This window comes from Paramisgurnus dabryanus, chromosome 17 (assembly GCF_030506205.2).
Source record: "Paramisgurnus dabryanus chromosome 17, PD_genome_1.1, whole genome shotgun sequence".
Lineage (NCBI taxonomy): Eukaryota > Metazoa > Chordata > Actinopteri > Cypriniformes > Cobitidae > Paramisgurnus > Paramisgurnus dabryanus.
This window is the reverse complement of record NC_133353.1, coordinates 12,780,512-12,806,658: the sequence shown is the minus strand read 5'-3', so window position 1 is coordinate 12,806,658 and position 26,147 is coordinate 12,780,512. Positions and strand designations below refer to the sequence as shown.

At 37.7% G+C, this 26,147-nt stretch overlaps 1 protein-coding gene across 1 annotated transcript in view; it reads right to left on the bottom strand.

The window, feature by feature from the left end:
* Window positions 1–26,147, bottom strand: part of ttc27 (tetratricopeptide repeat domain 27) — a 137,760-nt gene that overhangs the window by 41,654 nt on the left and 69,959 nt on the right. Inside the window, exons 10-11 of the mRNA XM_065297479.1 lie at window positions 25,670–25,783; window positions 4,116–4,211 (exon numbers count right to left, since the gene is read on the bottom strand). Of these exons, the coding sequence (XP_065153551.1) occupies window positions 4,116–4,211; window positions 25,670–25,783 (210 nt within the window). The remainder of the gene's footprint in view (window positions 1–4,115; window positions 4,212–25,669; window positions 25,784–26,147) is intronic.

Here is a 26,147-nt window from a genome sequence, read left to right as displayed (position 1 = left end):
AATTATACCCTACATAGAAATAAATTCAGGTGTAATTAAGATGGAAAAGGGAGAAAAAAATAGATAAAGCTGAATTAAAGATCCAAACGATCCACTTAAACCCAAAGCCTCTCAAAGTTATTTCATATTTATCGATCGACTCATTGCTGATTTACCTGTTCAATCATTCATTCGTTATTTCACTAAGGTCTCCAGACCTTCAAAAGATACCACGGCAGACCTGAATGGAAATTCTTTAAAAAAGTTTTTCACATGATTTGGTACCAAATTAGTTCATTTTAGGAAGAAAGTGAAATCTGAAGCTACCAAAATGTACGCTATGTGGAAAATAATGTGTTTTTTAACCATAAACCACACAAACACATTGTATTATACCAAATACACAAAATGACATTTTTAGCAATGAAATAGGTGCACTTAAAGTACATCATGTTAGTGCTGGATGATTTACCGGTTCATACCCAATCCAGTTTTGATTTTTATTATTATATACCCCGAGATGGTGCCAGGGGGCCCCAGTTTTATGAATTTCTTTTTTAAAATACATTCATTTATCATGAATTCTGTGTAACCTAAAATAATCCTACTAACCAACAGCACTACTTTGTATAATTTAATATGTTTTGCTTAATATGTTTTAACTGTTTTTGTCATAAATTTTCTTTGGGGGGCTGCAAAGGAATGCCCCATACACAAGGGGAGCCAAAAGCTGAAAAAGTTTGGAAACCACTGGCTTCAACAATGTGCAAAACGTGGCATGACACTATTTGAAAGGGGTCCCTATTAACTGTTGCCCTACACGGATTTAGGCACGGGTGACATGGGCAGCTGCATAGGGCGGCATTTCGCAGTGGGCAGCCACAACAAAAATCTGAAAGTGCCACCAGGATTTACTGCTCATTTGCAAAATGCGTCAATCGTTTTAGGTCACCATGCAATCAGTTAATCTACTGATACACGCAGTACACTAACTAATTGCATGTTAAGTTCCATTATATACGAAACTGATTTTTTTTATCTTAGCACGGTACTAGAGCACCAGTGTCTTTTTTACTGGACTTTGTTCTTATCAGTACTTTGAAACCGACTTATAAAGTAAAAAAAAAAATCTTCAGCGTCGTTTAATCATTTGTGCAGCTTAATGTGCGAGTGTGTGACTCTTTGTTTGCAGCTTTTTCCAGTCACAGAAAGGGCGACCGTACACGTCAAGTGCTTTACGCCTTCCTCATTCATTCATGCCAGTGGAGGAATGATATGTAAATGATACGAAATGGTAAAGCGGTTACTGTTACAAAAATAGTCAAATTTATCACAGCTATCAGCCAATTAGATTCGCGAAGTAAAAAGAACTGTTATATAATCAATCGACTGGAGCATTTCTTAGTTATTAGAAAGTGTTATTAACCACCCAATCAAATTTGAATGACAGAAAAAAAACAAGTAAATAAAATAAGTAGGGCCGGGACTCGATTAAAAAAATTAATCTAATTAATTAGAGGCTTTGTAATTAATTAATCTAAATTAATCGCATTTTAATCACATATAAATATTTGACCTGAGAACATTAAGAAGTAATTTTTTTACATGGATTTTTAGTATACACTCTTAGAAATTATGTGTTAATTTTATACACATCATTGTGCGGTAAGCTTTTAACACATTATGTGTAATTTTAAGACATTATGTGTCATTTTGTGTTGATTTTGTGTTCAAGTATAAAACATGTTGTGTTAAAAGTAACACAAAATGTGTTGTTTCAATAATAACACAGAGATGGGTGGATTCCAGGATGACGCAGTTTGTTGTCCCAGAATCAACACTATATGTGTTGTTTTGACTGTCTGTGTTCCGGTACCTATTTGCGCGGATCCCCCACCTCACGTATAAAAACAACAAAACATAATATACTATATAGCCTATATTAAAATTAAAATATAAAAAATATATTATGCACATTTTTAAGTTGCACATCGTTTATAGTTTTCTTAAGTGGGATTCAGATGTGAAAAGCGCTGCGTAATGTACGCGCTTTTAGTCTTACCATTGAAACTTAACAAAATTAAAAAATAAGAGGTGATATATAGCTTTAGCCTACATAAATACTTGTTTCTTTAATGTTGCAAGATCCTCTTCAGGTTTTCTTGCTGTTATGTTTATAATAGTTCATTGTTCAGAGTTCATATTGATGATCTTATAGTCCATTTAAAAATGTTCTTACAAACTGACTCTATTCGTCAGAAAAACACCATTTAACTTTTTTCCTTTACCTGCCGTCGCTATTCTCTGTGCGTGTCCTCCGTCAAAGTAGCCTATTAAAATTAATATGAAGTTGATTTTTGAAAGTCTTAAGCACACCGCAAATCAAACGTGCTGCTATATGCTCTAAATGCGCGTGTAAATGTAATTTCTGGGGACTGCCAAGCTGATTTTTAAGTGATATAGGCTACTCATTGCATGTTTTGGCATTCGGTAGCATATGCATCAATGAGATGCACGGTGTTGCTTTTAATGTTCTTTTTAATTTATATTCACAAAACCTAACAACAAAACATTGTTTATAATTAGTAGACAAATTATTTGAAACGAAATTCATTTTAAAGTAGCAAACAAAACTTAAATTAAACTCGCAATAAGCTAATTAAATTGAAACAAAGCAATATTACAACAATATTTAAACCCAGCAATACTCAAACATTAACATATAACAGACATTAGGATACATGTTAAAATAATCTGTAGTTTGTTGGTAGATGTTTATTGGGCAAAACCTCCGTTGCAAACCTCCATTTACCAGAATAAATAATTTTTACTTTGAAACTGATGCGTTGTCCCGTTAAAATCAGCTGTTCGTTTAGGTTCCGTCTACTTTTATTTAAACTGCAGCACAACTCCGGAGTTCTCGAACTAAAACAGGGTCTGCAGCATTTACGAATGACTCCGTTAATAAGTGCGATTAAAATGCGTTAAAATGTTTAACGCGTTATTTTTTGTGTAATTAATTAATCTTAATTAACGCGTTAAAGTCCCGGCCCTAAAAATAAGTTATCAAAATCTTGGAAAAATAGGTTCGATTCTCTGCTTTCAAATGGTGGGGACGTGTCCACTGTTAGTGCTGAGATGACGCCAACTCTCGGGAAAGCTTTGCTCTCTCTGAACTTTCAAATACTTCTTAAACCTGAGTGGATGCTTGACATTGTTTTGGGGCGGGACCATGCGCGTTGGCTCAAGTGTGTCATCGAGCCACCACTTGAGGAACGCCTAAAAAAATCCTAAACTAAGAAATGGTAAAAAAACTCTTCAGTTCAGTACTACATAGTTTACAGTCCTTGTGGCGTGTTTCAGCAATACATTTCTAACATTTATAATGTGTTTAGAAACAATTTTCAAGATTGGCTTTACAGGGACTTTAAGTACTACAGATGCAGGGACTACAATCTTTAATACGAACTTAATGTTGAAAATTCATTAAAATTAATATGAAATCATTATATAAAATCAAACTTCGATGCTCCTAATCTTAGGTTTAGGCCATATCCACACTAAGCCAGAGCTTTCCTTATCAATCTTTTAATTTCCTCGTTCCAAAAAAATATTTTACGGCGTCTTAAACAATATGTGTGTACACACAAAACCACTCAAACCGACTCAAACCGATTTAGTGTACATGCCAGACCAGTATGTTGTGCATACACCATTAACCTTTATGTTGTTGTCCATAATAATTTGTTGTTCAGCTTAGTAGCACAAGAGCAGAAGATTTTGCTTTGATTAATGCCAATAGGTGCACTACCTTCTGCAGCCCCATTGTCATCTTTGCTGCTGTTAAGTGACGTAGCAGTGTCTGACTAGGGTCGAGACTTATGGTGATGACATCAACGTATCACAAAATATATGGATTAACTGTACACATGAAACCTGAAGAACGTCATGTTCAGATTTATCCACTCTGGGACCCGGTTACAATAAAATAGCGATTTCAGGCTTCCAAAACGCTCTATCCGTCAGGACAAAACATATCTAGCTAAACGGATCTCTGTGTGGACGTACGGGTTTTAGACTATGAAACTTTAGCCTGGTTTTCAGACAGGGTCACATATAAGAGATGTTAAGCTCACCTGCAGATCCCAAAGAGGCGGAGCCCTGCAGGTGTAAAACATCTTCAGTCTTTCAGTCACGTCACAATTCTTCTCACTGAAGAAATCCACCAGCGCCTGAAAAAGAACACAGTGATGGATAAAACTGTCTGTAAGCATTACAAATGGTAAAAAAGTAAAATACTTAAAAATATTTTCCAATCAGTACCACAGGTTGAATAAAAACCTCTCACAGCATGTTAAAAATCAATCACAAATTCCAAAAGTGACTGCAACATTAACAGATGTGCCAGCACATGCAAAAAAGTCATCATTTAAATGTTTTGAAACAAAAAATGCTTCCCTTTTCTGCAGAGAGACATGCAATAGGGTTCAATGGCATGAATTCTGCATAAATGTACTGTTTATAAAGCAGGCCTGATGTGCAACACTCACTCTTTCGTTCTCAAATCAGTGTCAATATTTCGAAAAGCAATAACATAACACAAGCCAGCTGTGTACAACATGCAAACGAGGCCACATGCAAAATTTGCAAGCTAAAGTCCATCTCTGTCTGCAAATAACTTGCAAAGAAAAAAATATCCGGGTTGACGTTAATGCCTTATTTCTTCCTGCCACAGTCACATTATGGAGTCTTTGGCCAATACCCCTAAACATGAACCCCTGCTGACAAACATTATGAACACATGCCGTGCAACAGGCATTAACAGGTGGAGAAAGAAGAGAAATTGTGTGTGAATATTGTCAAAGCTTTAAATAATTTAATGCAGAACAGATGTCTGTGACTTTTTTATACCAAGGATGTTAACAATAAATCGATCTTTGATTAATTGGTGATAATAATTTAATCGATCAAACTTAATGATAGTCGAAAAAGCAAGGCCATCCACGGCTGGCTACCAACGCAGAGCTGCACGAAATGGCACCCGCCGTGGATCTGTTTGGGTCTGATACAGAAATTGTAAATACAACTAGATATTAAAGTTTGAAGACAAACTTTATGTTGGCTTGAAAAAACGTAGCCTGAACGTTTAAAACGGTTTGACAGAAGTTTAGTTTAGTAGGCTATCTGGCAGTTAGTATGTTTAAGTATGAAGGTAGCATGATTTATCATGATTTAGCATGATGTTAACATGATAAGCATGAAGCTAACATGATTAGCATGATAAGAATGAAGCTAGCATGATGCTAGCATGATAAGCATGAAGCTTAAATGTGGTGAGCCACAAGTTTCTACAAGGTTCTCACTCGCAGCTATGACCCGTCAAAGTTTGTCTCAACGTTAAGTCAATGGGAATTTTGGGGTGTTTGAGCGCCTAGTTTAGGAATTCGGAAGGTCCCATCAGTTAGAAAAGATATAGCACACTAAGTCAGACCTGTCTGAAGGTCCGTGGAAAATTTGGTACATGTAGCTTGAAAGGTCTAGGACGAGTTAGTGTCAGAAATTTTGAGGGGGTAGAATAATAATAAGATATAAGTTTAAAAGCAATAACAATATATTGGCTTTTTCAAAGCCAAAATAATTAGCCTACTGAAAGCAAAGACACTCTCTAGGGAAGCCTGCAAGCTTAGCATAAAAACGCTGCTATACACAGGGAAGGAGACCAGAGGACGTTTTTTAAGGATTAACATGTAATCTTAAATTCTGGCAAGAAACCGTAAAATGTAAACTGTAACTGATCTCAACGCCCGCAACAGATGTCACTGATCATTATTGACTGGCTGAGGCGCTGCACGCTAGCCAAGTTGACTATTGCGGGTTTTCTAATGGTAGAATACCTAAGGTTTCTATTTCCATAAATAAAGTGTTTTTGTCATTGCTGAAAGTGCGCTCCATGTCAAAGCTGGAGGTGCAACAGGAAAAGTGCCCTTCGTATGCTTTTTGGATATAATTACAACAAACATTGTATCAACGACTCTGAAAGTGAGGTGAACAACTAGAAAAATAATACTTGATAATGAAACCTTTTTTCCTGACATGGACTTGCATGCTTTAGAATGTGTTTTGGTAAATTATGACTGCTCAAACATTCATTTTAGTCTGGGACTAGGATGAGCCCTGCCCGGGAAACCGCCCCTGTGTCTAGTAGTCATTATATTTTATTACAAAGCACCATTATTACATCGACTAATTTTACAATTACACTAGCATTAGTGATGCGCGAGATGTCTGATAACCCACGGGCCCCTCGGGTAAAGAAATGTCACTTTATTTGCTGGGCGGGTCGTTAAAAACTAAATAAAAAAACACCTTGTATGTTACGTGCAATTCCCTATAGCTTCTAATAAATATTTGGGAATATATATTTTCATATTCTATTAGGTTCTTTAATAAGTTTACAGACATAGGCCTACATAGCAACGTAACATGCGTGATGTCCTTAAACTTTTGACCTCACGTCAGGAAAGGGCAAAGCCACCAGCCGGAACAGCAAAACAAATGGGCAAATAAAAGTGAAGATTGAAAATGAGTTGCAGGGAAATTAAGGTCGGGGATCTTGCATCATTAAAAATAAAAAGAAGGTCAAGCTGCTAAATCTAATGTAATGGTCACACAATTTACTTATCTCTATAGCACTGTTTTGACTGTCCTCAAAACAGGCTGATGTCTTCCTTGTTCTATGATGTCCCTCCTTTAGAAATACACTTTAAGTTCTGATTGTGTAGTTTGTTTAGTGTGTTGTGATTCGATAGCAGCTTAGCTTGCCATTAGCTTAGCTTGCGACTGACGTATTCCTGTGGGCGGAGTTTAGTCAAAGAACTGTTCTAGTGACATCATTAAAGCAGGAAGTAGAGGGCTGCAGTCCAAAATGGCCGTTCGCTGTAGGCTTTGAAAGGCAAATTATGTTAAAGAACTATAAAGCCTGGCAGTGAACTTTGAGCGTTATCATTTTAAAGGTATTATTTATGCTATTATAGCAACATTACACACTAACTAGGGTTAAAAAAAAATGGGATCAGAAAGAACGTGACCTTTAAGACAAAAACAAATGTGAATTTGGGTGAGGAAGCTGGTGTTTTGATTGCCATTTACGCAAACTTTCATGTCATTGGCTACAGTATATGCCATTGCAGTAAAGGCTTATTGCACAATTACATTTAATGATTATTCGATTGATTGATCGTGAATTTAAGCGATCATGGAATATGGGGAATGCATAAATTGACTTTCCTAATTTATAGCTTGCAGATTATTCCACAAAATAACAGAAATTATCACTGCTGCATACTACAGAAGGTAATTTAGGTGAATTATGTAAACAGATGACAAATAATCCTTATTGACAGAATTTTTCAGTATGGCTGGTTGAGGGAGCACTAGCTTAAGAAAAAAGGTTGTCCGGAATTGAAATTTCCAACTGACTTGATGCAATCATTTTCTCCCCGAAAAAATGGCAATGCTCATCTGCAGGCTGCAGATAACTAATTACTTATTTAGGATTTCCATGGTTGGAAAATGTTGGATATATAAATGCTAATCTACTGATGGGGATGGGTTGAGGGAAACAGCTGTGATAACCTGTGATGACCCAAACTGTCAAGAAACAAATGCTGACATCACTCTAGCCTCTTTCACACAGTAGTTTTGGTAAAATAACCATGAATTTACCAGAATGAATTTACCAGAATAAATTTACCAGTACATACAAAAATGTGATGTTCACAGATACACGCAGTGATGTTCCGTCTTTTTACCTGTAAGATATCATTCACACATCAGTACCAAAATACCGGTAAACTTGGAGAGAAAGCGGAAGTTACCTGTGGCGCACAGCTGGCGAGCTCAGTGTTGTATTTGTAAAAAATGGCGGTTATGACTTCATATCCACGATCTGTTTTTTTTTTCACATCTGTGGCAAACGCTAACAGTGATGAAGTTGCTAGTGACCAAACAACATAGACGACGTCAATCGAAACCAGCGTCTTACTGTTGGCACATTAGGCTTTACAGAGGTTGTGCTAAGGACGTCAGCAATTCGGCAAATAGATGGTAAGCTGTTTTAAACAACTTTGGTGAAAAAAATCTACTTTTAAGCAGCGTGAGTGCGGTAACGTCCGTAACAGTGCGGGGGTAAACACGTCCTCTATATCAAAACGTTTTGATTGGCCTGAAGCTGTGCGTTCTGAATGCCGGTTATATATATTTTTTGCAAATAGCGCTTACCAGTACAAAACTGGTAATCTGACAACCTCTCTTATGGTAAATTGGCAGCACTGATTTACCAAAAAGGTTCTGTTCCCACATGACCGGTTTACTGGTAATTTACTGGTAAATTGCAGTTAAGACTGTGGGCTCTATCATACACCCGGCGCAATGCAATGTCTTTTGCTAGTTTCCACCCTGCGCAATGATCATTTTCACGTTTAGAACCACGTTGTTTAAATAGCAAATGCATTTGCGCCCATTTTTAAGTCAATGGGCGTTCTGGTGTAAAAACGAGGTGTGTTCAGGTGCATTGTTGGCGCGTTGCTTTTTTAAGGCAACTAAAATAGACTACGCAATATTTTTTTTGTTATTTAAAGAGAGCATTAGTAATATGCTTCTATAAATGGAACGACAATGCGGGTTTGCTTATCACATACATAAATGTGCAGCAGCACAAAAACGCTTTTAAATATGAAAGATTAAAGGATTGAATGTAAAAGATTATTATTGAGTCTCTTGGACATAAATGAGGACAAATTATGAGACGTTAAAAGGCACAAAGAGCTGCTTCACCTGCAGCCTGGAAAGTAAATAAATGCTTTGCTTTAAACAAATGCATCGGTTTTAAAAGTATTTTTACAGTACATACCTTTTCTTACATACTTATTAAATTATTTTTTTATGATATTGGATAGCCATACATTTAAAGCAATTAAAAGCCTGCTTTTTACTTCCATGACTAAAAGAAAACGGGTTTTAAAGGTTTTAATAAAAAAATAATTTCAATACAAGTGAAAAACAACACAATTATTTAACATTAATCTTAAACTGGGGATCTTCTTCCTCCGCTTAGTTTTTCAGTTTACAAAGTCCATCATCTAAATGGGTATTAGACATAGCGCCAGCGCAACTGGCTTATAAAAGGGATGAGAGCTGAGACTCTGATAGGTTTATTGCACGTTACTCCCAAAATACTCCCATTACTCATTAAAAAAAAGGACCAACCCTTTTCGACCATGTGCTCGGCGCACAAATTTTTTTTCCCGTTGTTAAATTAGCAAAAGTGGATTCAGACACGCCCATTTAGATGTTGCACTGTGCGCTTTAGACAATGCGCTTAGATCGTTAAAATAGGGCCCTGTATGTGTGAAAGGGACTACTGACAGCATCTAATAAATAAATAAATTAATTAAATCAATAAAATAAAATAATAATATAAATGCATTCCCTCCAGAAAAACGTGATTATGCGACCGCATGACTTAACCCTTAATCAGTCAAAGTCCTCATATCTTTGCGGGGGACGCATTTTTTCAAATACACTGCACTTTCACAGCATAAATTGCAGATTTCTGTGTGCAAAATATGTGGGGCTTGCATGATTTCACAAAACAGATAAAGTTTATCATTTGTTTAAGTTTAAAAGAAAAAAACTTAAAAAAAAAAAGTTTTGGAAAAAACTAGGAAAATCTTTGGAAAGAACTTCTGGAATAGTTAGCTAAATTTTGCACTGCTGTTGTGTAAAACTAAACTTCACTGACACGGTACACCATAACATAAAAACCACCTTCTGAAGCCACACGGCAGCTTTGCTTGAGGAACCAACTGAAGTTCAGGCCATTCTCAGAAATTCTTCCTCTCCTCCACAGCACTCAAATCTCATTTTCTTTCTTTCCCTCACACAAAGTTATCATATTGCTTCAGATGACCTGGACTATAGAGCGTGAGTCATAAGGAATACTTGTATGGTGCTTTTCTTTGAGTCTGCAGACAGTTGTGGTCGCTATAAACACAACTTTCAAGTTTTCACCAAATAATAACACAATAAGAGTTTAAAATGTCATGAGTGTGGGATAGAGATCTTTATTTTATTTTTGGATAAACTAATTCCTTTAAAATCTTAAAATGTCTCATCAGAATGTTGTTTTTACACGCCTACATCAAATAGCATGTCAATAAATGTGCTATTATTCTGTATCCTGTCAGCATGTTTCTTATATTAAGGAAAGAACAAGTAACTAAAATTATCATTGGGAATATAAAACAGCTGTCTTAGGGGGCAATGAGTTGATGCTGGCTAGGAGAGAGAAAGAAAAACTAAATTAACTGATGCGACCAAACAAGACCAAAAATCAGTTAGAGAGTAATGACTAACAGAGATCGATTAAAACATGCCAATAAATCTGTCAGGGATCTAAATTTACAGAAAGCCTCTGCATCACAAAAAGGCAAGACACATTCTGCAAAAATACACACTGTGTTAAACCCCAATTTGATCACAGTGTAACAGATACATGACGATATCCATTTATATTATGAGTAATAACTAGGGATGCACCAAATGTTCTGCAACCAAAATGATTTGTCCCAAAAAAAACTAATTTCTCAGTCCTACAATGACAAACACGCTTAAACGAAAAATAAAACGTTTATTAACAAAAGCAATTTTTTAGACAGAAATGCTTTGTTGAGTGCTTTTTCCTCTGTCATGCTCCTGTCAATCTTTGCGCCATCTCTCACTTTTCCTCTGCTTGTGCTTGACCGAGCAAGCAGGTGCGCATCCGCCGCTCAACATAAGTGCTTCCTTTTATAACAAAAGCTAGAAGTATAGACCCCTTCACAGTTCATGTCACAGGCGGTTCCCACTGCGCATGTTGGGGTCAGAAAAGTCATTACAGCAGATCGAGATGCGTATTATTCGGTATCGTCAAAAATGCATACTTGTGTTGTGGGCTTTGAAAATCGCACCAGGTCTGCCGTTAAGTTTTTCGGAATTCCTGCAAAATCTCAAAAACAAAAAATACAACATCTGTGGCTGCAAGCAATTACAGCGCATTCACACGGGGTGTCAGCGTTAACATGATGTCATGTGATGCCAAACTGAATTGTGGATCCGTCGGCGCCGCGTCAGTGCCGTTGCTCGCGGCAGAAGTTGAACATTTCTCAACTTTTCAAGCGGCAACGCGTGCATCAGCCAATCAGATCGCCTTATACAAATAACCTAGGCAGAGCCAGCCAATTACGTTTATGGAAGAACGGAGCATGTGTAGCGGCCACTGTGATTGGCTGTTGGCCACGCTTCAGACAAGCCTTCCATTAATAGTTAACGCTTACGCCCAGTGTGAATGCGCCGTTAAACGTGCAGACGGGACAATGCAAATATCAAAGAGGCTTGTGTTTGTAGTGCTCACTTCATTTCAGGTAACTCATCATTTTTCAGCCCTGTTAGATTAAACTAGAACGCCTAAATGGTATGAACAGTTTGACCCCATGCTGCGCGCGCACCCCATTCAATGTTTACAAACCTTGAAGGGGTCTATTGGCTGTGCGTTCGACCGTGCGCTTTCGTTTAAGTTCAGGGCAGGTGCAGGGCTTAAGCGTCATTATAAGTTTAAGGCAGAGTAATGAATAGTGTAATCGCATTTTGGGCGGGAAAATAGAAGATCGGATTAATATCCATTTAACAAGACTCATATGTGGCCGAATTTAAACGGATCGGTTTTAACAAATCAGAGAGCTATCCAAAGTGACCAGGTGTAAAAAGGTCCTATAATGTCTGCTGGAATGTTAAAAAAAGTTCATTGTTAAATAATGTGAAAATGTAACTTATGCAATGGTGAGAAAACTGGCAAAATAACAGGAAAATTGGTTGTTCGGTATTCATGTGATTCATTTTATTCGGTTTCAGCCAAGAATTTTCCTTTCGGTGCATCCCTAGTAATAACACTAGGTTCGCTAGATATTAGTGAGTCATCGTCTCCGTTAAAATCCTCTGAAGTTTTTTAAAATAAATATGCGGGTGATATGAGGTGGAAAGCGTAGAAAAAACAAGTGAACTAATGCACCCCACAGTGATGGGGAAATTCAGATATGACATTACAGAGGTACTTGCTTTGCACACAAAGTGGGGCAAAGTAAACTCCCCAAGAGTTTGACAATTTGGCAGTTCATCTTGGATTACATGTAAACCTTTCCATGAAAGAACTCCAGGCGCAAAATCCAGTGCCAGGAGGAAATTACATCATTAAGCAAGCCTCAGGACTCGGCAAACGAACAAGACCTGTGGACAAATAAAACCCATTCACAGCAATTAAAAGTGTCTAGAAATAAAACAGCTGATGCAGGCTAGTAGTACTTTATGGCGTTAAAAACTCACCTTTTTTGGTTCACGTACAATTTCAGATGATATCAGTATTTCCCCATTGTTACATTTGAACAATTTCTAATAACGGCAAAGAGATTTTCAGCTACAGAAGTGTAATTTAACACTGAGCAGGTGCACAAGGATTTGCAACAGAGAGAAAGAAAGCTAAACTAAATTGTGATGATAATGTTTTGTGGCAAGCGAGAGCATTTTGTCATACAATTACAGCGGGGTGCATGTGTTGTGGATAAAAAAATATCATCCTGCAAAATTACTTGAAGACAAAACCGTTATTCTGTTTCACAAGGGCCGTGCGTCATATCCACGACAGTCTCTTGTTTAATGTTTCTATGAGAAGCCTGAATCCAAAGACTTGACCTTCCAAACTTTATTTCAGGGATGCTATTGATTAAACACTAAAACTGAATTACACATTCAGAGGAATCTGCTTCATCCAAATCCTGTTCAGAATTTAAAAAGGAAAAATAAGAGTGGCAGTCGATGCTTGGTGCAAGCCCCTCAAAGGCAAATGATGTGGTCAAAAAGACTGCATTTAATACAACAATCCACCAGACTCCCGGATTCTGAATACACAAAGGGAATGAAAAAATTGTCTGAAGACCTGGCTCTCACTGGCCAACTTCATGGCCTAGATACCAGCCGAGAAATGCTGTGCACAGAAGGAAAGTGCCTCTCTGTCATTCCTGAACACATTCTCGCTGCTTTTAATCTCAGAAGAAAGGCCAGAGGAGGGAAAGGAAATGAAGTTTGTCAAGTACCGCTGTGACAGAGCAGATAAGAGTGTGAGATTTTCGCAAAAGTCATGATTGCTTGGGATAAGGTGGGAATAATGTCGGAGTAAAAACAGAAACCTTTCCAAGTTCATTACAACAAATGTGAAGACGGAAATTAGCATTATGAATGATCATGTACATAATTCTTATCCAATAAAAATTAAGAAGTTCCTGTCAAAGACACAGTCATTAAAGGGACACAAAAATAAGGTAAAAATGAGGAAAATAGGCTTATTTCCAGCTGCCCTAGAGATAAACATTTGATTTTTATCTTTATGGAATCCATTCAGCTGAACTCCGGGTCTGCCGGTACCACTTTTAGCATAGCTTAGCACAATCCATTGAATCTGATTAGACCATTAGCGGCGCGCTCAAAAATAACCAGACTTTTGACATTTTTCCCATTTAAAACTGCAATGATATTACGCAGCACCCCAAAATAGTCCCCTGATATTAGCCACTGCGTAATATTATTGCGCCTGCTGCAGCCATGGTAAGGCAGCAAAGTCCTTGATTATTACGGCAGAATGAGAGCATAGTTCCTTGTCAAATCGGCCTAGAAAGTCGCAATTTGAATTTTTTGTCTTAGTCTTAGTACACAATATTACGGAGCCCCTAAGGGGACATGGAGCAAAAATTAAATAAAGTTTAGTTTCATGTGCTCACGCGAAACTTTCATGTGCTCACGCGAAACTTTCATGTGCCCACGCGAAACTTTCATTTTCAAAAATTAAATAAAGTTTAGTTTTGCGCGCTCACGTGAAGCTATCGCGCGAGCATGTGAAAATATCGGATGCTCACCTGAAACTATGTGAAAGTTTCACGCGAGCATGCAATAGTTTCACGCGAGCATGCGATAGTTTCACGTGAGCGCGCAAAACTAACCTTTATTTAATTTTTGCTCCATGTCCCCTTAGGGGCTCCGTAACATTGTGTACTAAGACTGACAAAAAATTCAAATTGCGACTTTCTAGGCCGATTTGACTAGGAACTATGCTCTCATTCTGCACATGAAGGTTTTGCGTGAGCACATGAAACTAAACTTTAGATTTTTTTTACTCCAATGTCACCTTAGGGGCTCGGTACAATGTAACTACAGAAGAGTCAAGTTTTAAATAGGAAAAATATAGAAACTCTTTGGTTATTTTTGAGCATGATGCTAATGGTCTAATCAGATTCAATGGATTATGCTAAGCTATGCTAAAGTGGTACCGCCAGACCCAGAGATTGGATGAATGGATTTCAAAACAATAAAAATCAAATGTTTAACTCTAGGGGAGCTGGAAAATGAGCCTATTTTTTTTTTTTAATGGAGTGTCCCTTTAATGGAGAAAAAGCAATGTCTAAAACATGGTGCTTCAGCCAGGGGTCTGCCAAATGATGTTTACTCACAAGCTATTTTTTTGTTGTTAAAAACATAAAACATATATACAAAACATTACATGTTCCCTTTTAGTTGCGCACATGCCCGGCCGCATAGGCTTATTGAAGGCGCGCACTCAGTTGAGCCTTTGGGCAAAATCATAGTATCTGAAGACTAAGTGCCCACTCAAGAAGCAGCAGTAGCGACAGAAAAGCATCATAAAACAGATAAAAATCATATAGGCACAAAAGGCTTTCTTTCAGAATCTTATGTTAGAATAAGCGTGAATGTTCTCATCTTTCTTTACTGTTTCAAACCATTCAGTTTTTATTGCTAAAAGCACTAATTCGGCAGGCAAATGACACCACACCAAATGTGCATTATAAACTGTAATAAAACTATCCCTCGCATTTAAATCAATGAAACGCCTGCTGTGATGGTGCTCGGTAAGTTGCCCCAAAGAGATGCTGCAGACCTGTTGCATGTTGATCTCCTGAGTCTGATATGATGAAGATAAACACACGTAATTCAATCTCGCGACAATGATGATCCACGAGAGAGGCCTCAGTTGTTATAAATAGCACAACCTTGATCCCCACCAGAGTTCACCATGATCAGTCATCTTTAAAACCTGAAAGCAGGTTCAGGTAAATGTGTAATTGTCCACCTCACAGTAAAATGAAAATATATTGCACTGCAAATATCTTAAAATAATAATTAGACTTTTTAACAATAACAAAAAAAACAGAAAATGATGCTAATACAACAACAGCATAATAGTGCTAATAAACGTCTTAACATAGTATGGCTGTGTGATAATATGGTTTGGTTAGTTCCAGTCCTTAATTGGTCAATAGTTGTGCTTTACTCCATTTCTGTTTTACACATTTAGTATCAGGGGTCCCTGCTTCATGCCTCTCTCATCTAAGGGGTCCCTGCTCAAAAAACGTTGAAGACCCCAGATCTAAACTACAGTATAGTTGTATATTATTGGTAGTATTAGTAAATGCTTATTTACTATTTGAGCTACAGGAAGAAAATTTTTAAATCATCTTTTTCTTTCTCTTTCCATCTATTTTCATAAACTTTGTTAAAGGTAAGTGTTCTGTGCTCATTTATCATCTGACAGTATAGTGAGCTATAGTGCTTTCGCTGACACTCCGGGCCACGCTCAGCTGGGGCTCTTTTGAGGGCCACCGAACTTACAATTGTCAGCAGTGAGACTTCAGAGCACTCCACGTTTCTCTGACACTGTGATAGACAGATGATTGTGTGTCTAACTGTGATCATCTGTCCGACTCAAACTTTCCCCTCAGGGCGGTCCCTGGAGCCAAGCTCCCCTAACAATCTGTCAGACCAAGATTTGTGATGTCAGATAGCTGCTCCGCTGGGCAAACATTTAAGAGTTACAGGAAAGAAAAAAGCTATTAAAAGGTAGAGACCAATGTGTCACGAAAACGCTTGGTTTTTAGATTCATAGGTTACTTTCAGCTATCATGATGTCCCATCAGTCAGGTAATCCAAAAAAAGTTTTTGTTCTCTCCGAACAATCACTTTAACTGATGATCACCTGCAGCGCTCAGTCATGTCTACATTAAACTAGCACAAAAAGACAAACATTAGCAAACTTAGTGAAAGGATGGAGTTGAACTACCAATTAATTTTTGGAATAAGGAACTTTACATCTGAAAAACACAGCAACTATTACACAATATGAAAAGCTCAGATGTGTAAGCCGTTAAACGTCACCTCTATCACAGATGGTGTAATGACCCATGCACTTGGCATCTATCCACTGTCAAAAACTTGCGCTTCAAATTCGCATAAAGGGATACTTTGCTCAAAAATGAAAATTATGACCAGATCTACTGAACCTGAAGCCATCTGAGATACACATGTCCATCATTTTCAGACAAACACATTACTAACAGTTCTTTGAGAAAATGTCAGAGCTCTTCCAAGCTTTATAACAGTTAGAATAGGGTAGACTTCCTTCAATTCCAAAGAATGTGCATCCTTCACAATAGTAATCCAAACGGCTCCAGGGGGATAAATACAGGCCCTTCTGAGGGTAATCGATTAGATTTTGTAAGAAAAATACCCATATTTAAAACTTTATAAATTAAAATAATGTGAGCGTGTTTAAAGAGGTTTACTGATTACATTAGGACAGTGGTTCCCAAACTTTTTCAGCGTGCGGCCCCCCCTTGTGTACGGTGCTATTCTTCGCAGCCCCCCAAAGAAAATTTGTGACAAAAAAACTGTTCTAAAACTCAACATTTTAATAAAAAAAAAACATTAAATTATACAAAAAAGTAGTGCTTTTGGTTAGTAGCCTTATTTTTTTAGGTTTAATTACACAGAATTCATGATAAATTAATGTATTTCATAAAATGTCATAAAACTGGGGCTCCCCTGGCACCATCTCACGGCCCCCAGTTTGAAAACCACTGCATTAGGATACTGACTGAATTGTTGAGCTATATTACCTTTATTCAGAAAGGACAGTGAAAAGGGACTTTTTTAGAAGTGGAAATTTTTGCATGTACTTACAAGTACTATTCGGACGGGATTGGTTTTACATAGGGAGGTGGGTTTAAACAATTTTTATCACAGCTTCCCAGTGATTTTAGTCCCGTCCGAATGCTCATGTCAGTAATCATTGCTGACAATGTCATTGAAGATTACCGCGACTTTTACCTTCTGTAAAAAGGTCCAGAAAAATTACCTCAGGTAATACTAATCCAGTGCGAATAGACCAGCTATAACTATACATGTAAACAGGGCTTGACATTAACACCCACCAACCCGCCAAATGCGGGTAGATTTCGGCTGTGGCGGGTAAGACAGACAATCTCACTAGCCACTTTGGCAGGTTGAATATAATTTTTTAATTGTAGTTTTCTTAAAATTTATGCGAAATGATAAACAATGCGCAATGCGACACTGGAAAACCACAACTCCCATGAGCACTCTGCACCCAGCGCAACGCACAGAGACCGTTTGTTAAAGTTATGTTTATACTCGACGCGTCCACACGGGGTGCGCGAGACCCCATTTCGCGTGGCGCTGTGCACGGCATTTTTTTAAACTTTCCGCGCGGCTCTGCATCTGAAAATGACCGAACTCGAGGCGATTCTGTCCGAGCAGGCAAGCCTGTGACGTATCTCTTTGATCAATCCAAGCAAAACAATGTATATATTTATCTGACACTCTGTAAGTAAAGTATGGAAACTTTGCAGTTTAAAACACGAATTATTTTACATGATTCAGAATGTTTGGCTTATATTTGTATTGAATGAACCTCTAGACGAGGAATAAAATACAAACCTTAAGATATCTGTACTGTTTGTTTAGTAAAAAACATTAATGAAATGATAATGTTTAATAAAGACATATTTAAAAGATTGTTGTTTTATTCATGTTCTCGTATTTATATATCAAACTCTGATGTTAAAAGCACCAGGGTTGTTCCAGCGGACGACTTCTTCTATCCTCTTCTTTGAGTTTGTTTTTGACTTTATTGCTCGTGTCGCCCCCTGGTGGTTCAAAAAATAGTGCAACAGCGAGCTATAAACGCCTCGTCCGTTTGGTGAGACGCGCACGCGATCCGCAGAGGCTTGCGAGTATAAACAAAGCTTAAGACGCCGCGCGATCAGCGGAGCGTTGTGGCCCAAAGCGCCACCTTCCAAAGAGCGCGCAAGAGCTGATGGATTTGCGAATGCACAAGAGAACGCAGTATGAGCGCATACACACTTCTGGAAAGATTAAACAATTGTATAGAAGTGATTGAAGAGATATAAATTGCGTGCACACTCTGAGGGCAAGAGCAGAGAGAAATTTAACGCATACCTGAATGCACACGAAATCAAAGGAAACCCGCCAGCTGAGAGGTTCGCGCATCATTTTAATGAAGGCTACTTTGGGCAACAATAATGCCCTCTCGACATTTGTCATTAAAAGTCTTAAATCACTTTTAACAGAAACCATGATCAAGCTTATAAAATACAATCTGCATAAATAAGTTGACAGTAAAATTCATGTACATTTCTTGACAGTATTTACTGCTGTTGTTATTAAATATTTAAAGTGTTTGTCTAGAGTTTTTGTGTTTATCTTTTCAGTTAATCTTCTACACCCCTGCTCCACTTTTAATATATTCATTCAAACATCTATTCATGCCTTACTAGCATGTTTTAATTTAGCTTAACCAAGTAAATTTGCTTGAATTAAAGTCACTTTAGGATGTCAAGTTGAATCATAAAATTTATTTTAGCAGCAACAAAATTGTGGCCAGTGAAAATGCTGAGCGCTAGTAACTTTGGAAAACAACTAGCCAAATTGGCTGGTGAGCAAAAAAGTTAATGTCAAGCCCTGCATGTAAATATCGTCAAATATCGTTATCGCTAAATGCACTTAAAGAAGCATTTACTTGCGTTCTAGTCGGAAAAACAAGTCAGTGGCAATTCAGTTTCTGAATACCACGACACAGACTTAAAAAAAAAAAAGGCAAAATCACTTCTCAGAGGCATGGAACTGTTTCTGAAACTGACGCCTCCCCAAACTGAATTAAATGAGTTACCCTCCCACTTCTGAATGTTTTACTGAGATTTCTAATCCCGTGCGAATTGACCATCACTATTAAATACGTCTTGTGGAAAAATTACATTACACCATCTGCCTCCGTAAAACTAATCCCGTCCGAATAGTGCTATAGTGTTTTGCAGCAAAACAGAATGAAAAAAAGTTTTTGGGTGGGATTAGTTTTACAGGGGGACCTCAGAAAATTGTGCTTGTCAAAGGTCCACTGTGTTTTTAATCCCTTCCTAATCAGCCATGTCTTGTGTTTTTCTCTGGCGACCTCCGTAAAAATTCCAAAGCAACTTACCTAGCAATTGTTTTTCACCAAACTCAGAGGCCCCGTCCCATCCGAATGTGAATGTCTGTGTTTGCCAGCCATATATTTCGAAAACGTGGTTCTTTTCATGTTTTGGCCAACCTGATCTGCCATATACGGAACCCGAGAGAGGTCGTGTACTATATTTATTTTTGCTTGCTTGTTTTCACGTAAATCAAAAAATTTGTTTTCTCATGATATTGACTTAATTTTCTTGTGACAAAAGTTGCATTTTGTGATGTGATTAAAGCCCTATTCGTACAGGATTCATTTTAAGAGGGTAGATGGTGTAATGTTATTTTACCACAGGACGTCTGTAATATTGGTAGTCAATTCGCACAGGATTAGAAATCTCCGTAAAACAGTGGTCTCAAACTCCCGGCCCGCGGGCCATTTGCGGCCCGCCCTCCCCCTCTATGCGGCCCGCGTCACCTTTCAAAAATATAACATAATCTGGCCCGCAGAAAAATTTTCATTCACTTTGTTTTATATTCGTTTGATTTTTGATTTAAACGTTCTAGTGTTCGTTCACATGTCGCGTCTAACAACGCGTTAAAACGAGTCAAAGCATTTACTTTACAAAGTGCTCGGGAGCGGAAGTTGCGCTCCGTGGCGTGGGTCGCGTCACCCGTTGCTACGCAGCCATGAACCACGCGCTCCGTATGTCGAGGTTAACGGAATGCGTGATCGGATTTTAATTCCTCAACTGAACCTTGCGTCAATCATATCATTGTAACCATGCGATCAGGTAATCTGGTCGGGACTTTGTAGTGTTTGTCCAGAGAAGATTTGTTACTTCCGGGTGGATACTCAGCTGTTACTCAGAGAAGATCGAGCTGCGGTGGGGTTAGTTCACATCAACAAGTCACAGCATCTAATGGAGACACCGCATAGAGAGGCAGAGCGGTAGATGTAATGCAACACATTTTAAACTACAGATAAGAAAAGAGCCATCAAAGTGCCCAAAGATGTGGAGAAATGTACAGAAGATAAAAGTATGTATACTGCTATATATAATGAAGTATAATATATTATCATGTAGCTTACTATTCAATTACACATAGAGCAGTATTATTATTTTTTTCTGTCCAACTAGCTTATATAACATGGACTACCCATTCAAAAGTTATGGGATCACTTTCACTTATTAATATTTTCCCACATATAATAGAAAATTAATTAAAACTGAAATAACAAAGAACATAATGAAGTCAATACTATGACTGAAAACAATCCAAAATAAATCAAAACAGAAACACTTACTGGTGGTAATTTTTTATAATAGTTTATAAATGTATACAGAAATTTAATTTGTTAGTTTAGTGCAAGGTTATAATAGGTCTTAGTTAAGATAAGGTCAAGAAAAGATTTACTTACTTTTATAAAGTAATGTATATTAAAAAGATAAAACCACTGCTTATATATTTTCAAGTATTATTATACATTAAATAATAGAAATTAAACATGACATTTACAGAAATATTGTACTTTGAACGTTAAAATAGCACTGCGGCCCCCCGATGAAATTTATGTCTTAGAAATGGCCCCAAGCCAGTTTGAGTTTGAGACCCCTGCCGTAAAACATTCAGAAGTGGGAGGGAACTCGATTACGTCACCTCTCTCAACGTCACTTGCACATTACCTTGCTTCCTAATATCACATGTGCAAACAACACGACACAGATAAGGAAAACTCAAAACACTGCGTTTCATTTCAGTTTGGGGAAACGTCAGTTTCAGAAACAGTTCCGTGTCTCTGAGAAGTGAATTTGACTTTTTTTTAAAAGCTTGTGTCATGGTATTCAGGAACTGACTTGACACTGACTTGTTTGTCCGTCTAGAACGCAAGTAAATGCTTCTTTAAGTGCTTTTATAACCGGAAAAGACGAAATATATATGTATATTAACAGCTGGTCTATTCGCACTGGATTAGTATTACCCGAGTTAATTTCTCCAGACCTTTTTACAGAAGGTAAAAGTCACCGTAAACTTTACTGACATTGCCTGTAATGATTACTGACATGGAGCATTCAGACGGGAACTAAAATCACTGAGAAGGTCTGATAAAAATTGCTTTACCCCACCTCCCTATGTAAAACTAATCCCGTCCGAATAGTACTTAAAGCTTACGTGTACTATATAGAACGTGTTGTTTTATTTGTAGACAGCAAAAGCATATTTTGCTTAATTAGCATGGATGAACAAATGAGATTTTATCTGGATCAGGGATTCGCTCAAGCTGAAATAGATTTGTCAATAATTAACAATTTTATAGTGGTGAATTTAGGGACCGTCTCTAAAGTAACTTCAAAATATATACGTTTCTACATTAAGTCAATCCATTTAACTGCTGTATAAAGTCAACAAACAGTCACAAAACCAACTGTACAGTGTTCATGTAGTTGTCAGCTATAATGCACACTTTTTAGATTTTTGAAACTTATTCAAATAAACTGTTAAATACTATTGCAGATAAAACATGTAAATTATTACTTTAGAGATGGTCCCTAAATTCAAGAACATTGAACGTCCAACTTTATTTATTTATTACGTCTATCGGCAATTTGCTACACGTGTGGTAATGGCGAGTGCCCAACTCGTATGCATCAGCAGTCCACTTCAAAATACACAAAATATTATGGACAGGAAATTACAATATGACATTTGAATGATCATGTCAGGATAACGAGAAAAACAACTTGTGTTGTGTTGAGATCACGAGAAAACAAGCAAGCAAAAATATAGATGACCTCTCTCGGCTTCAGAAGCTGTACTTTAGTAGGATTTGTATAAGTTTTTTTGATTTGTTAAAATTAAATGAATAAAATACATGTTCTGTAATAATTTTACATGTTCAAACATTACAAACACGCGAATCCAGAGCACATGATCTTCTGCAATGCCCAAACGTCAGAAACCGACACTCCCATCTCTAGAATAGCCTGTGAATTTGAATCCTGTCCGAATCAGTACATAAAATCACAGACGTCGTGGGGGACATGTTAAAACTCAAACATCGTTTGGAAAACTAATCTCGTCCGAATAGTGCTTAATATGTTAAAAACCAATGAACTGATTAAAGTGACATTTGTGAAAATGAGGCATGAAACGGACTTCATGATTAATAACCTTTCATTGAGATTAAAGTGAAATTAATGAACCTAAACATAAGAGCCTGATAAAAAAAATGCTAATTTACAAGAAAACATGTCATTTGCACTTAGAGGGTTTTGCACCTTCACTGAGCCTTTTGGCCTGTTTGGCCAATATCTTGGTTCACCATACATTGTTAAAAAGCCCATTTAGCAGTCAAACTACTACAATTGTACATCGTACTCTTTTTGAAACATAAAATTGCACTTTAAATACTTATATTAACATGCATTGAAAAACAATAAAAAATAATCAGTATTATAAGCTTTCTGTTGTGAAGCATAATATAAGGAGACAGTTTATACATGCTCAATAACACATTTTTTTTTAACCAAAAATAGTATGGAGCTTTAAAGAAACAGTCAATTATCAAAATTCTGTCTTCCCAAAATTCTTTACTCACCCCCGTGGAGTCATGGCATGGGAATATGTCTGGTGTCATTATAAAATATATAGAGGAACAAAGCAGACAGATGACTCCAACCATCACTTTAAATCAAACATCTCTTCATGGGGAGATGGATTAATGTGAGGCTAGAATTTGTCAAGATCCTTAGACTCAGAATATATGTTTCATCTGCCATAATGACTTATTAAGCATCACCAGTTGAGACTTGTGTATCCTTTAAAGAAATGTAATAAAAGTCAATCGAATGGGAAGTAACTCAAGTCTGATGCAGTAGATTTCATGAGAACATCCTTGATATGAACAGCTTGATTGAAACGCTCATTTGATTTTCGTCTCTCTGGACGTGTTACACGCTTGTCTCTGACAAGTCTATCGGCTTCTGTCTCTGCTCCCTGAACTCATTGGAAACCGTAAAATCAAATTTGATCAGGAGAACAGGAAGACCCAAGCTGCCGTTTCCTTCAGTGCACAGAACACGAAATCCTATTTTCCAGTGCTTCCTAAAATCCACACCCCCGCACTCACACACACACACAAAACCCACAAATCAGCACTTCCCTGGTTTTACTGTTCAGGCATTTTCTCAGTAAGACATGGACATAACTGTCATGAGAACTGGCAGAGAGGAAAAGGGATGTGACCAAAGGGAAGCCATAGCATCCTTCTCCCCCCGGCTTATCTGTCCAATTCACCCACAGAGAAACACACAGAAGGAAATCTGGGATTTCATTTCCCTGGATGCTTTAAAATTTTGTTAAGCAACGCATTCAAATCGGTGATCAACAAGAAAAACAGCAATTACATTTTATCTGGCTTTATAAGGAGCATTTTAGGCAGCGAATATTCGCATAGCATTCGCTCTAGATTAAATGCCAGATTACTTTGTCCATGTCAGGAGTGTCATGCACAAAAATTGTCCATTTTCTGATTAAACCGTTAAAAATATGCTAATTTTCCAGCTCTCCTGGAGTTAAAGCAACACTATGTAGTTTTTTTTATTTTTAAATAATGTCTCTAAAATTATTTCAGTGATAGAACAACTTTTAACTGGACAAATTGTACTGTTGCTGCAACCTGAGCAGCCTCCTAGCTGCTACAAGCACACTCTGAAAGTGGTGGTGGAGGGTAGAGCACACAGCCCAGCCCCTCCCCTCCCCTGCCTGCAGAAGAGTGTCTGACACCAGGCACTGTTGCGCTTTTCAACCACATGGGGGAGCTGTAAGTCATTTTTACATGGAAACTACATAGTGTTGCTTTAAACATGTGATCCTTACCGTTTTGGAATCCATTCAGCTGATCTCCGGGTCTGGCGCTGGCACTTTTAGCATAGCTTAGCACAATCCATTGAATCTGATTAGACCATTAGCATCAGGCTAAAAATAACCAGAGTTTCGTTATTTTTCCTATTTAAAACTTGACTCTTCTGTAGTTACATCATGTACTAAGGCCGAGGGAAAATTAAAAGTTGTGATTTTCTAGGCAGATATGGTTGGGACTTTTGCTGATGTAACATGGCTGCAGCAGGCGTAGTGACATCACGCACTGCCCCTGAAAAAACAACATGGGGACTATTTTTGGGCAGTGCGCAATATCACTACGCCTGCTGCAGCCATGTTACATCAGCAAAGTCACTGATTATTACGCCAGTTTGTATAGTTCCTAGCCATATCTGCCTAGAAAATCACAACTTTTAACTTTCTGTCTGTCATAGTACACGATGTAGCTACAGAAGAGTCAAGTTTTAATAGGAAAAATATCTAAACTGTTTGGTTATTTTTTTAGCACGATGCTAATGGTCTAATCAGATTCAATGGATTATGCTAAGCTATGCTAAAAGTGCCAGACCCAGAGATCAGCTGGATGGATTCCAAAACGGTAAAAATCAAATGTGTAACTCAAGGGTAGCTGGAAAATCAGCATATAAGAAGCGGAATGTCCCTTTAACAGCAATCTCGTCGGCTGGTGCAAATTCGCATCTGTCCGCGTCTTTGCGTTGACTTTGTATGTAATCTACTAAATACATTTGCGTTTGTGAATGTGATGTGCACACATTATTAGACCAACAATATTCAACCAAATATGGTTTAAAAGCAACACTAAAGAGTTTTTGCTCTTTGCTCCCCCTACAGGTTGGAAGTGGAATTGTCCATTACCACTGTCGTAAATAATTTAGCCTACCGCAGCATAGCTGGCTCTATTTGGATTGTAGGTCTGCCGTAAAGCAAGTTTTTGTAGTTTTCACTCGAACTACAGGACCGCGACCCGGCGGTTGGAAACTTCTTTAGTGCGGTTTTGGCCGATAGAGGGCTGTAAAGCGAATGTGAAAGTGCCGTTCACCCTGTTTCGAGTGGATGAACGACTGAAACTTTTTTGGAAACGTTATTTTAAGGTTAAAAAAAAACTCTTTGGTGTTGCTTTAAGTAACCAACCATGGACAATTTTGCATTAAAAAACGTTGCAGATTTGTGAATTACCAGCATGCACTGCAGCATTAGAAACTGTTTAGTGTTGTTGTTAACTTATAAATAAATAAACTGATCCATGGATGTACATGACAAAAACTGTTTAATCCTGTGTGTAACTGTATGTGTGCAGTAAGACCATGTGATTGGCTGTGCATGCACGTACAATGCTATTTGAGTGTGTGTGGAGGTTCATTCTTAACTCTACCTGTGTTTGCATCATGGCACGTTCAACTCTTCGTGAGTTTCTTCTCTCCAGTTTAGTCCTCAAGCACAACGACGTCACTTCCACCGCCCAAAACTTCGGTTGAGACAGCAAGCACTAATCAATAGAGAGAAAGAGAGTGAGATGAAGAAAACATCACTGGACATTTTCATGTCTCACTTTGACCTTGGTAAAAAAAAGAAGGTACCTGTGAGTGTGAGCCAATGTGACAAATTCACAAAAGAAAGAGTAAACCGTGCCATAATAACTATAATAAAATACAGACATCAGTGACACAGAAACATTCACTGACAGCATCAGCTGGCCTGTATAACATCAACATTACAGAAGGTAAGCGGGGTTAAAAGAAAATACTTTCCGACACACGTTACTTGAAACGCTTCCCAACTGGAGCAAGGCTGAAATGTCAGAACTGCACCGAAGTATACGAAGTGCCTCCAACTATATTTCACAAAATATT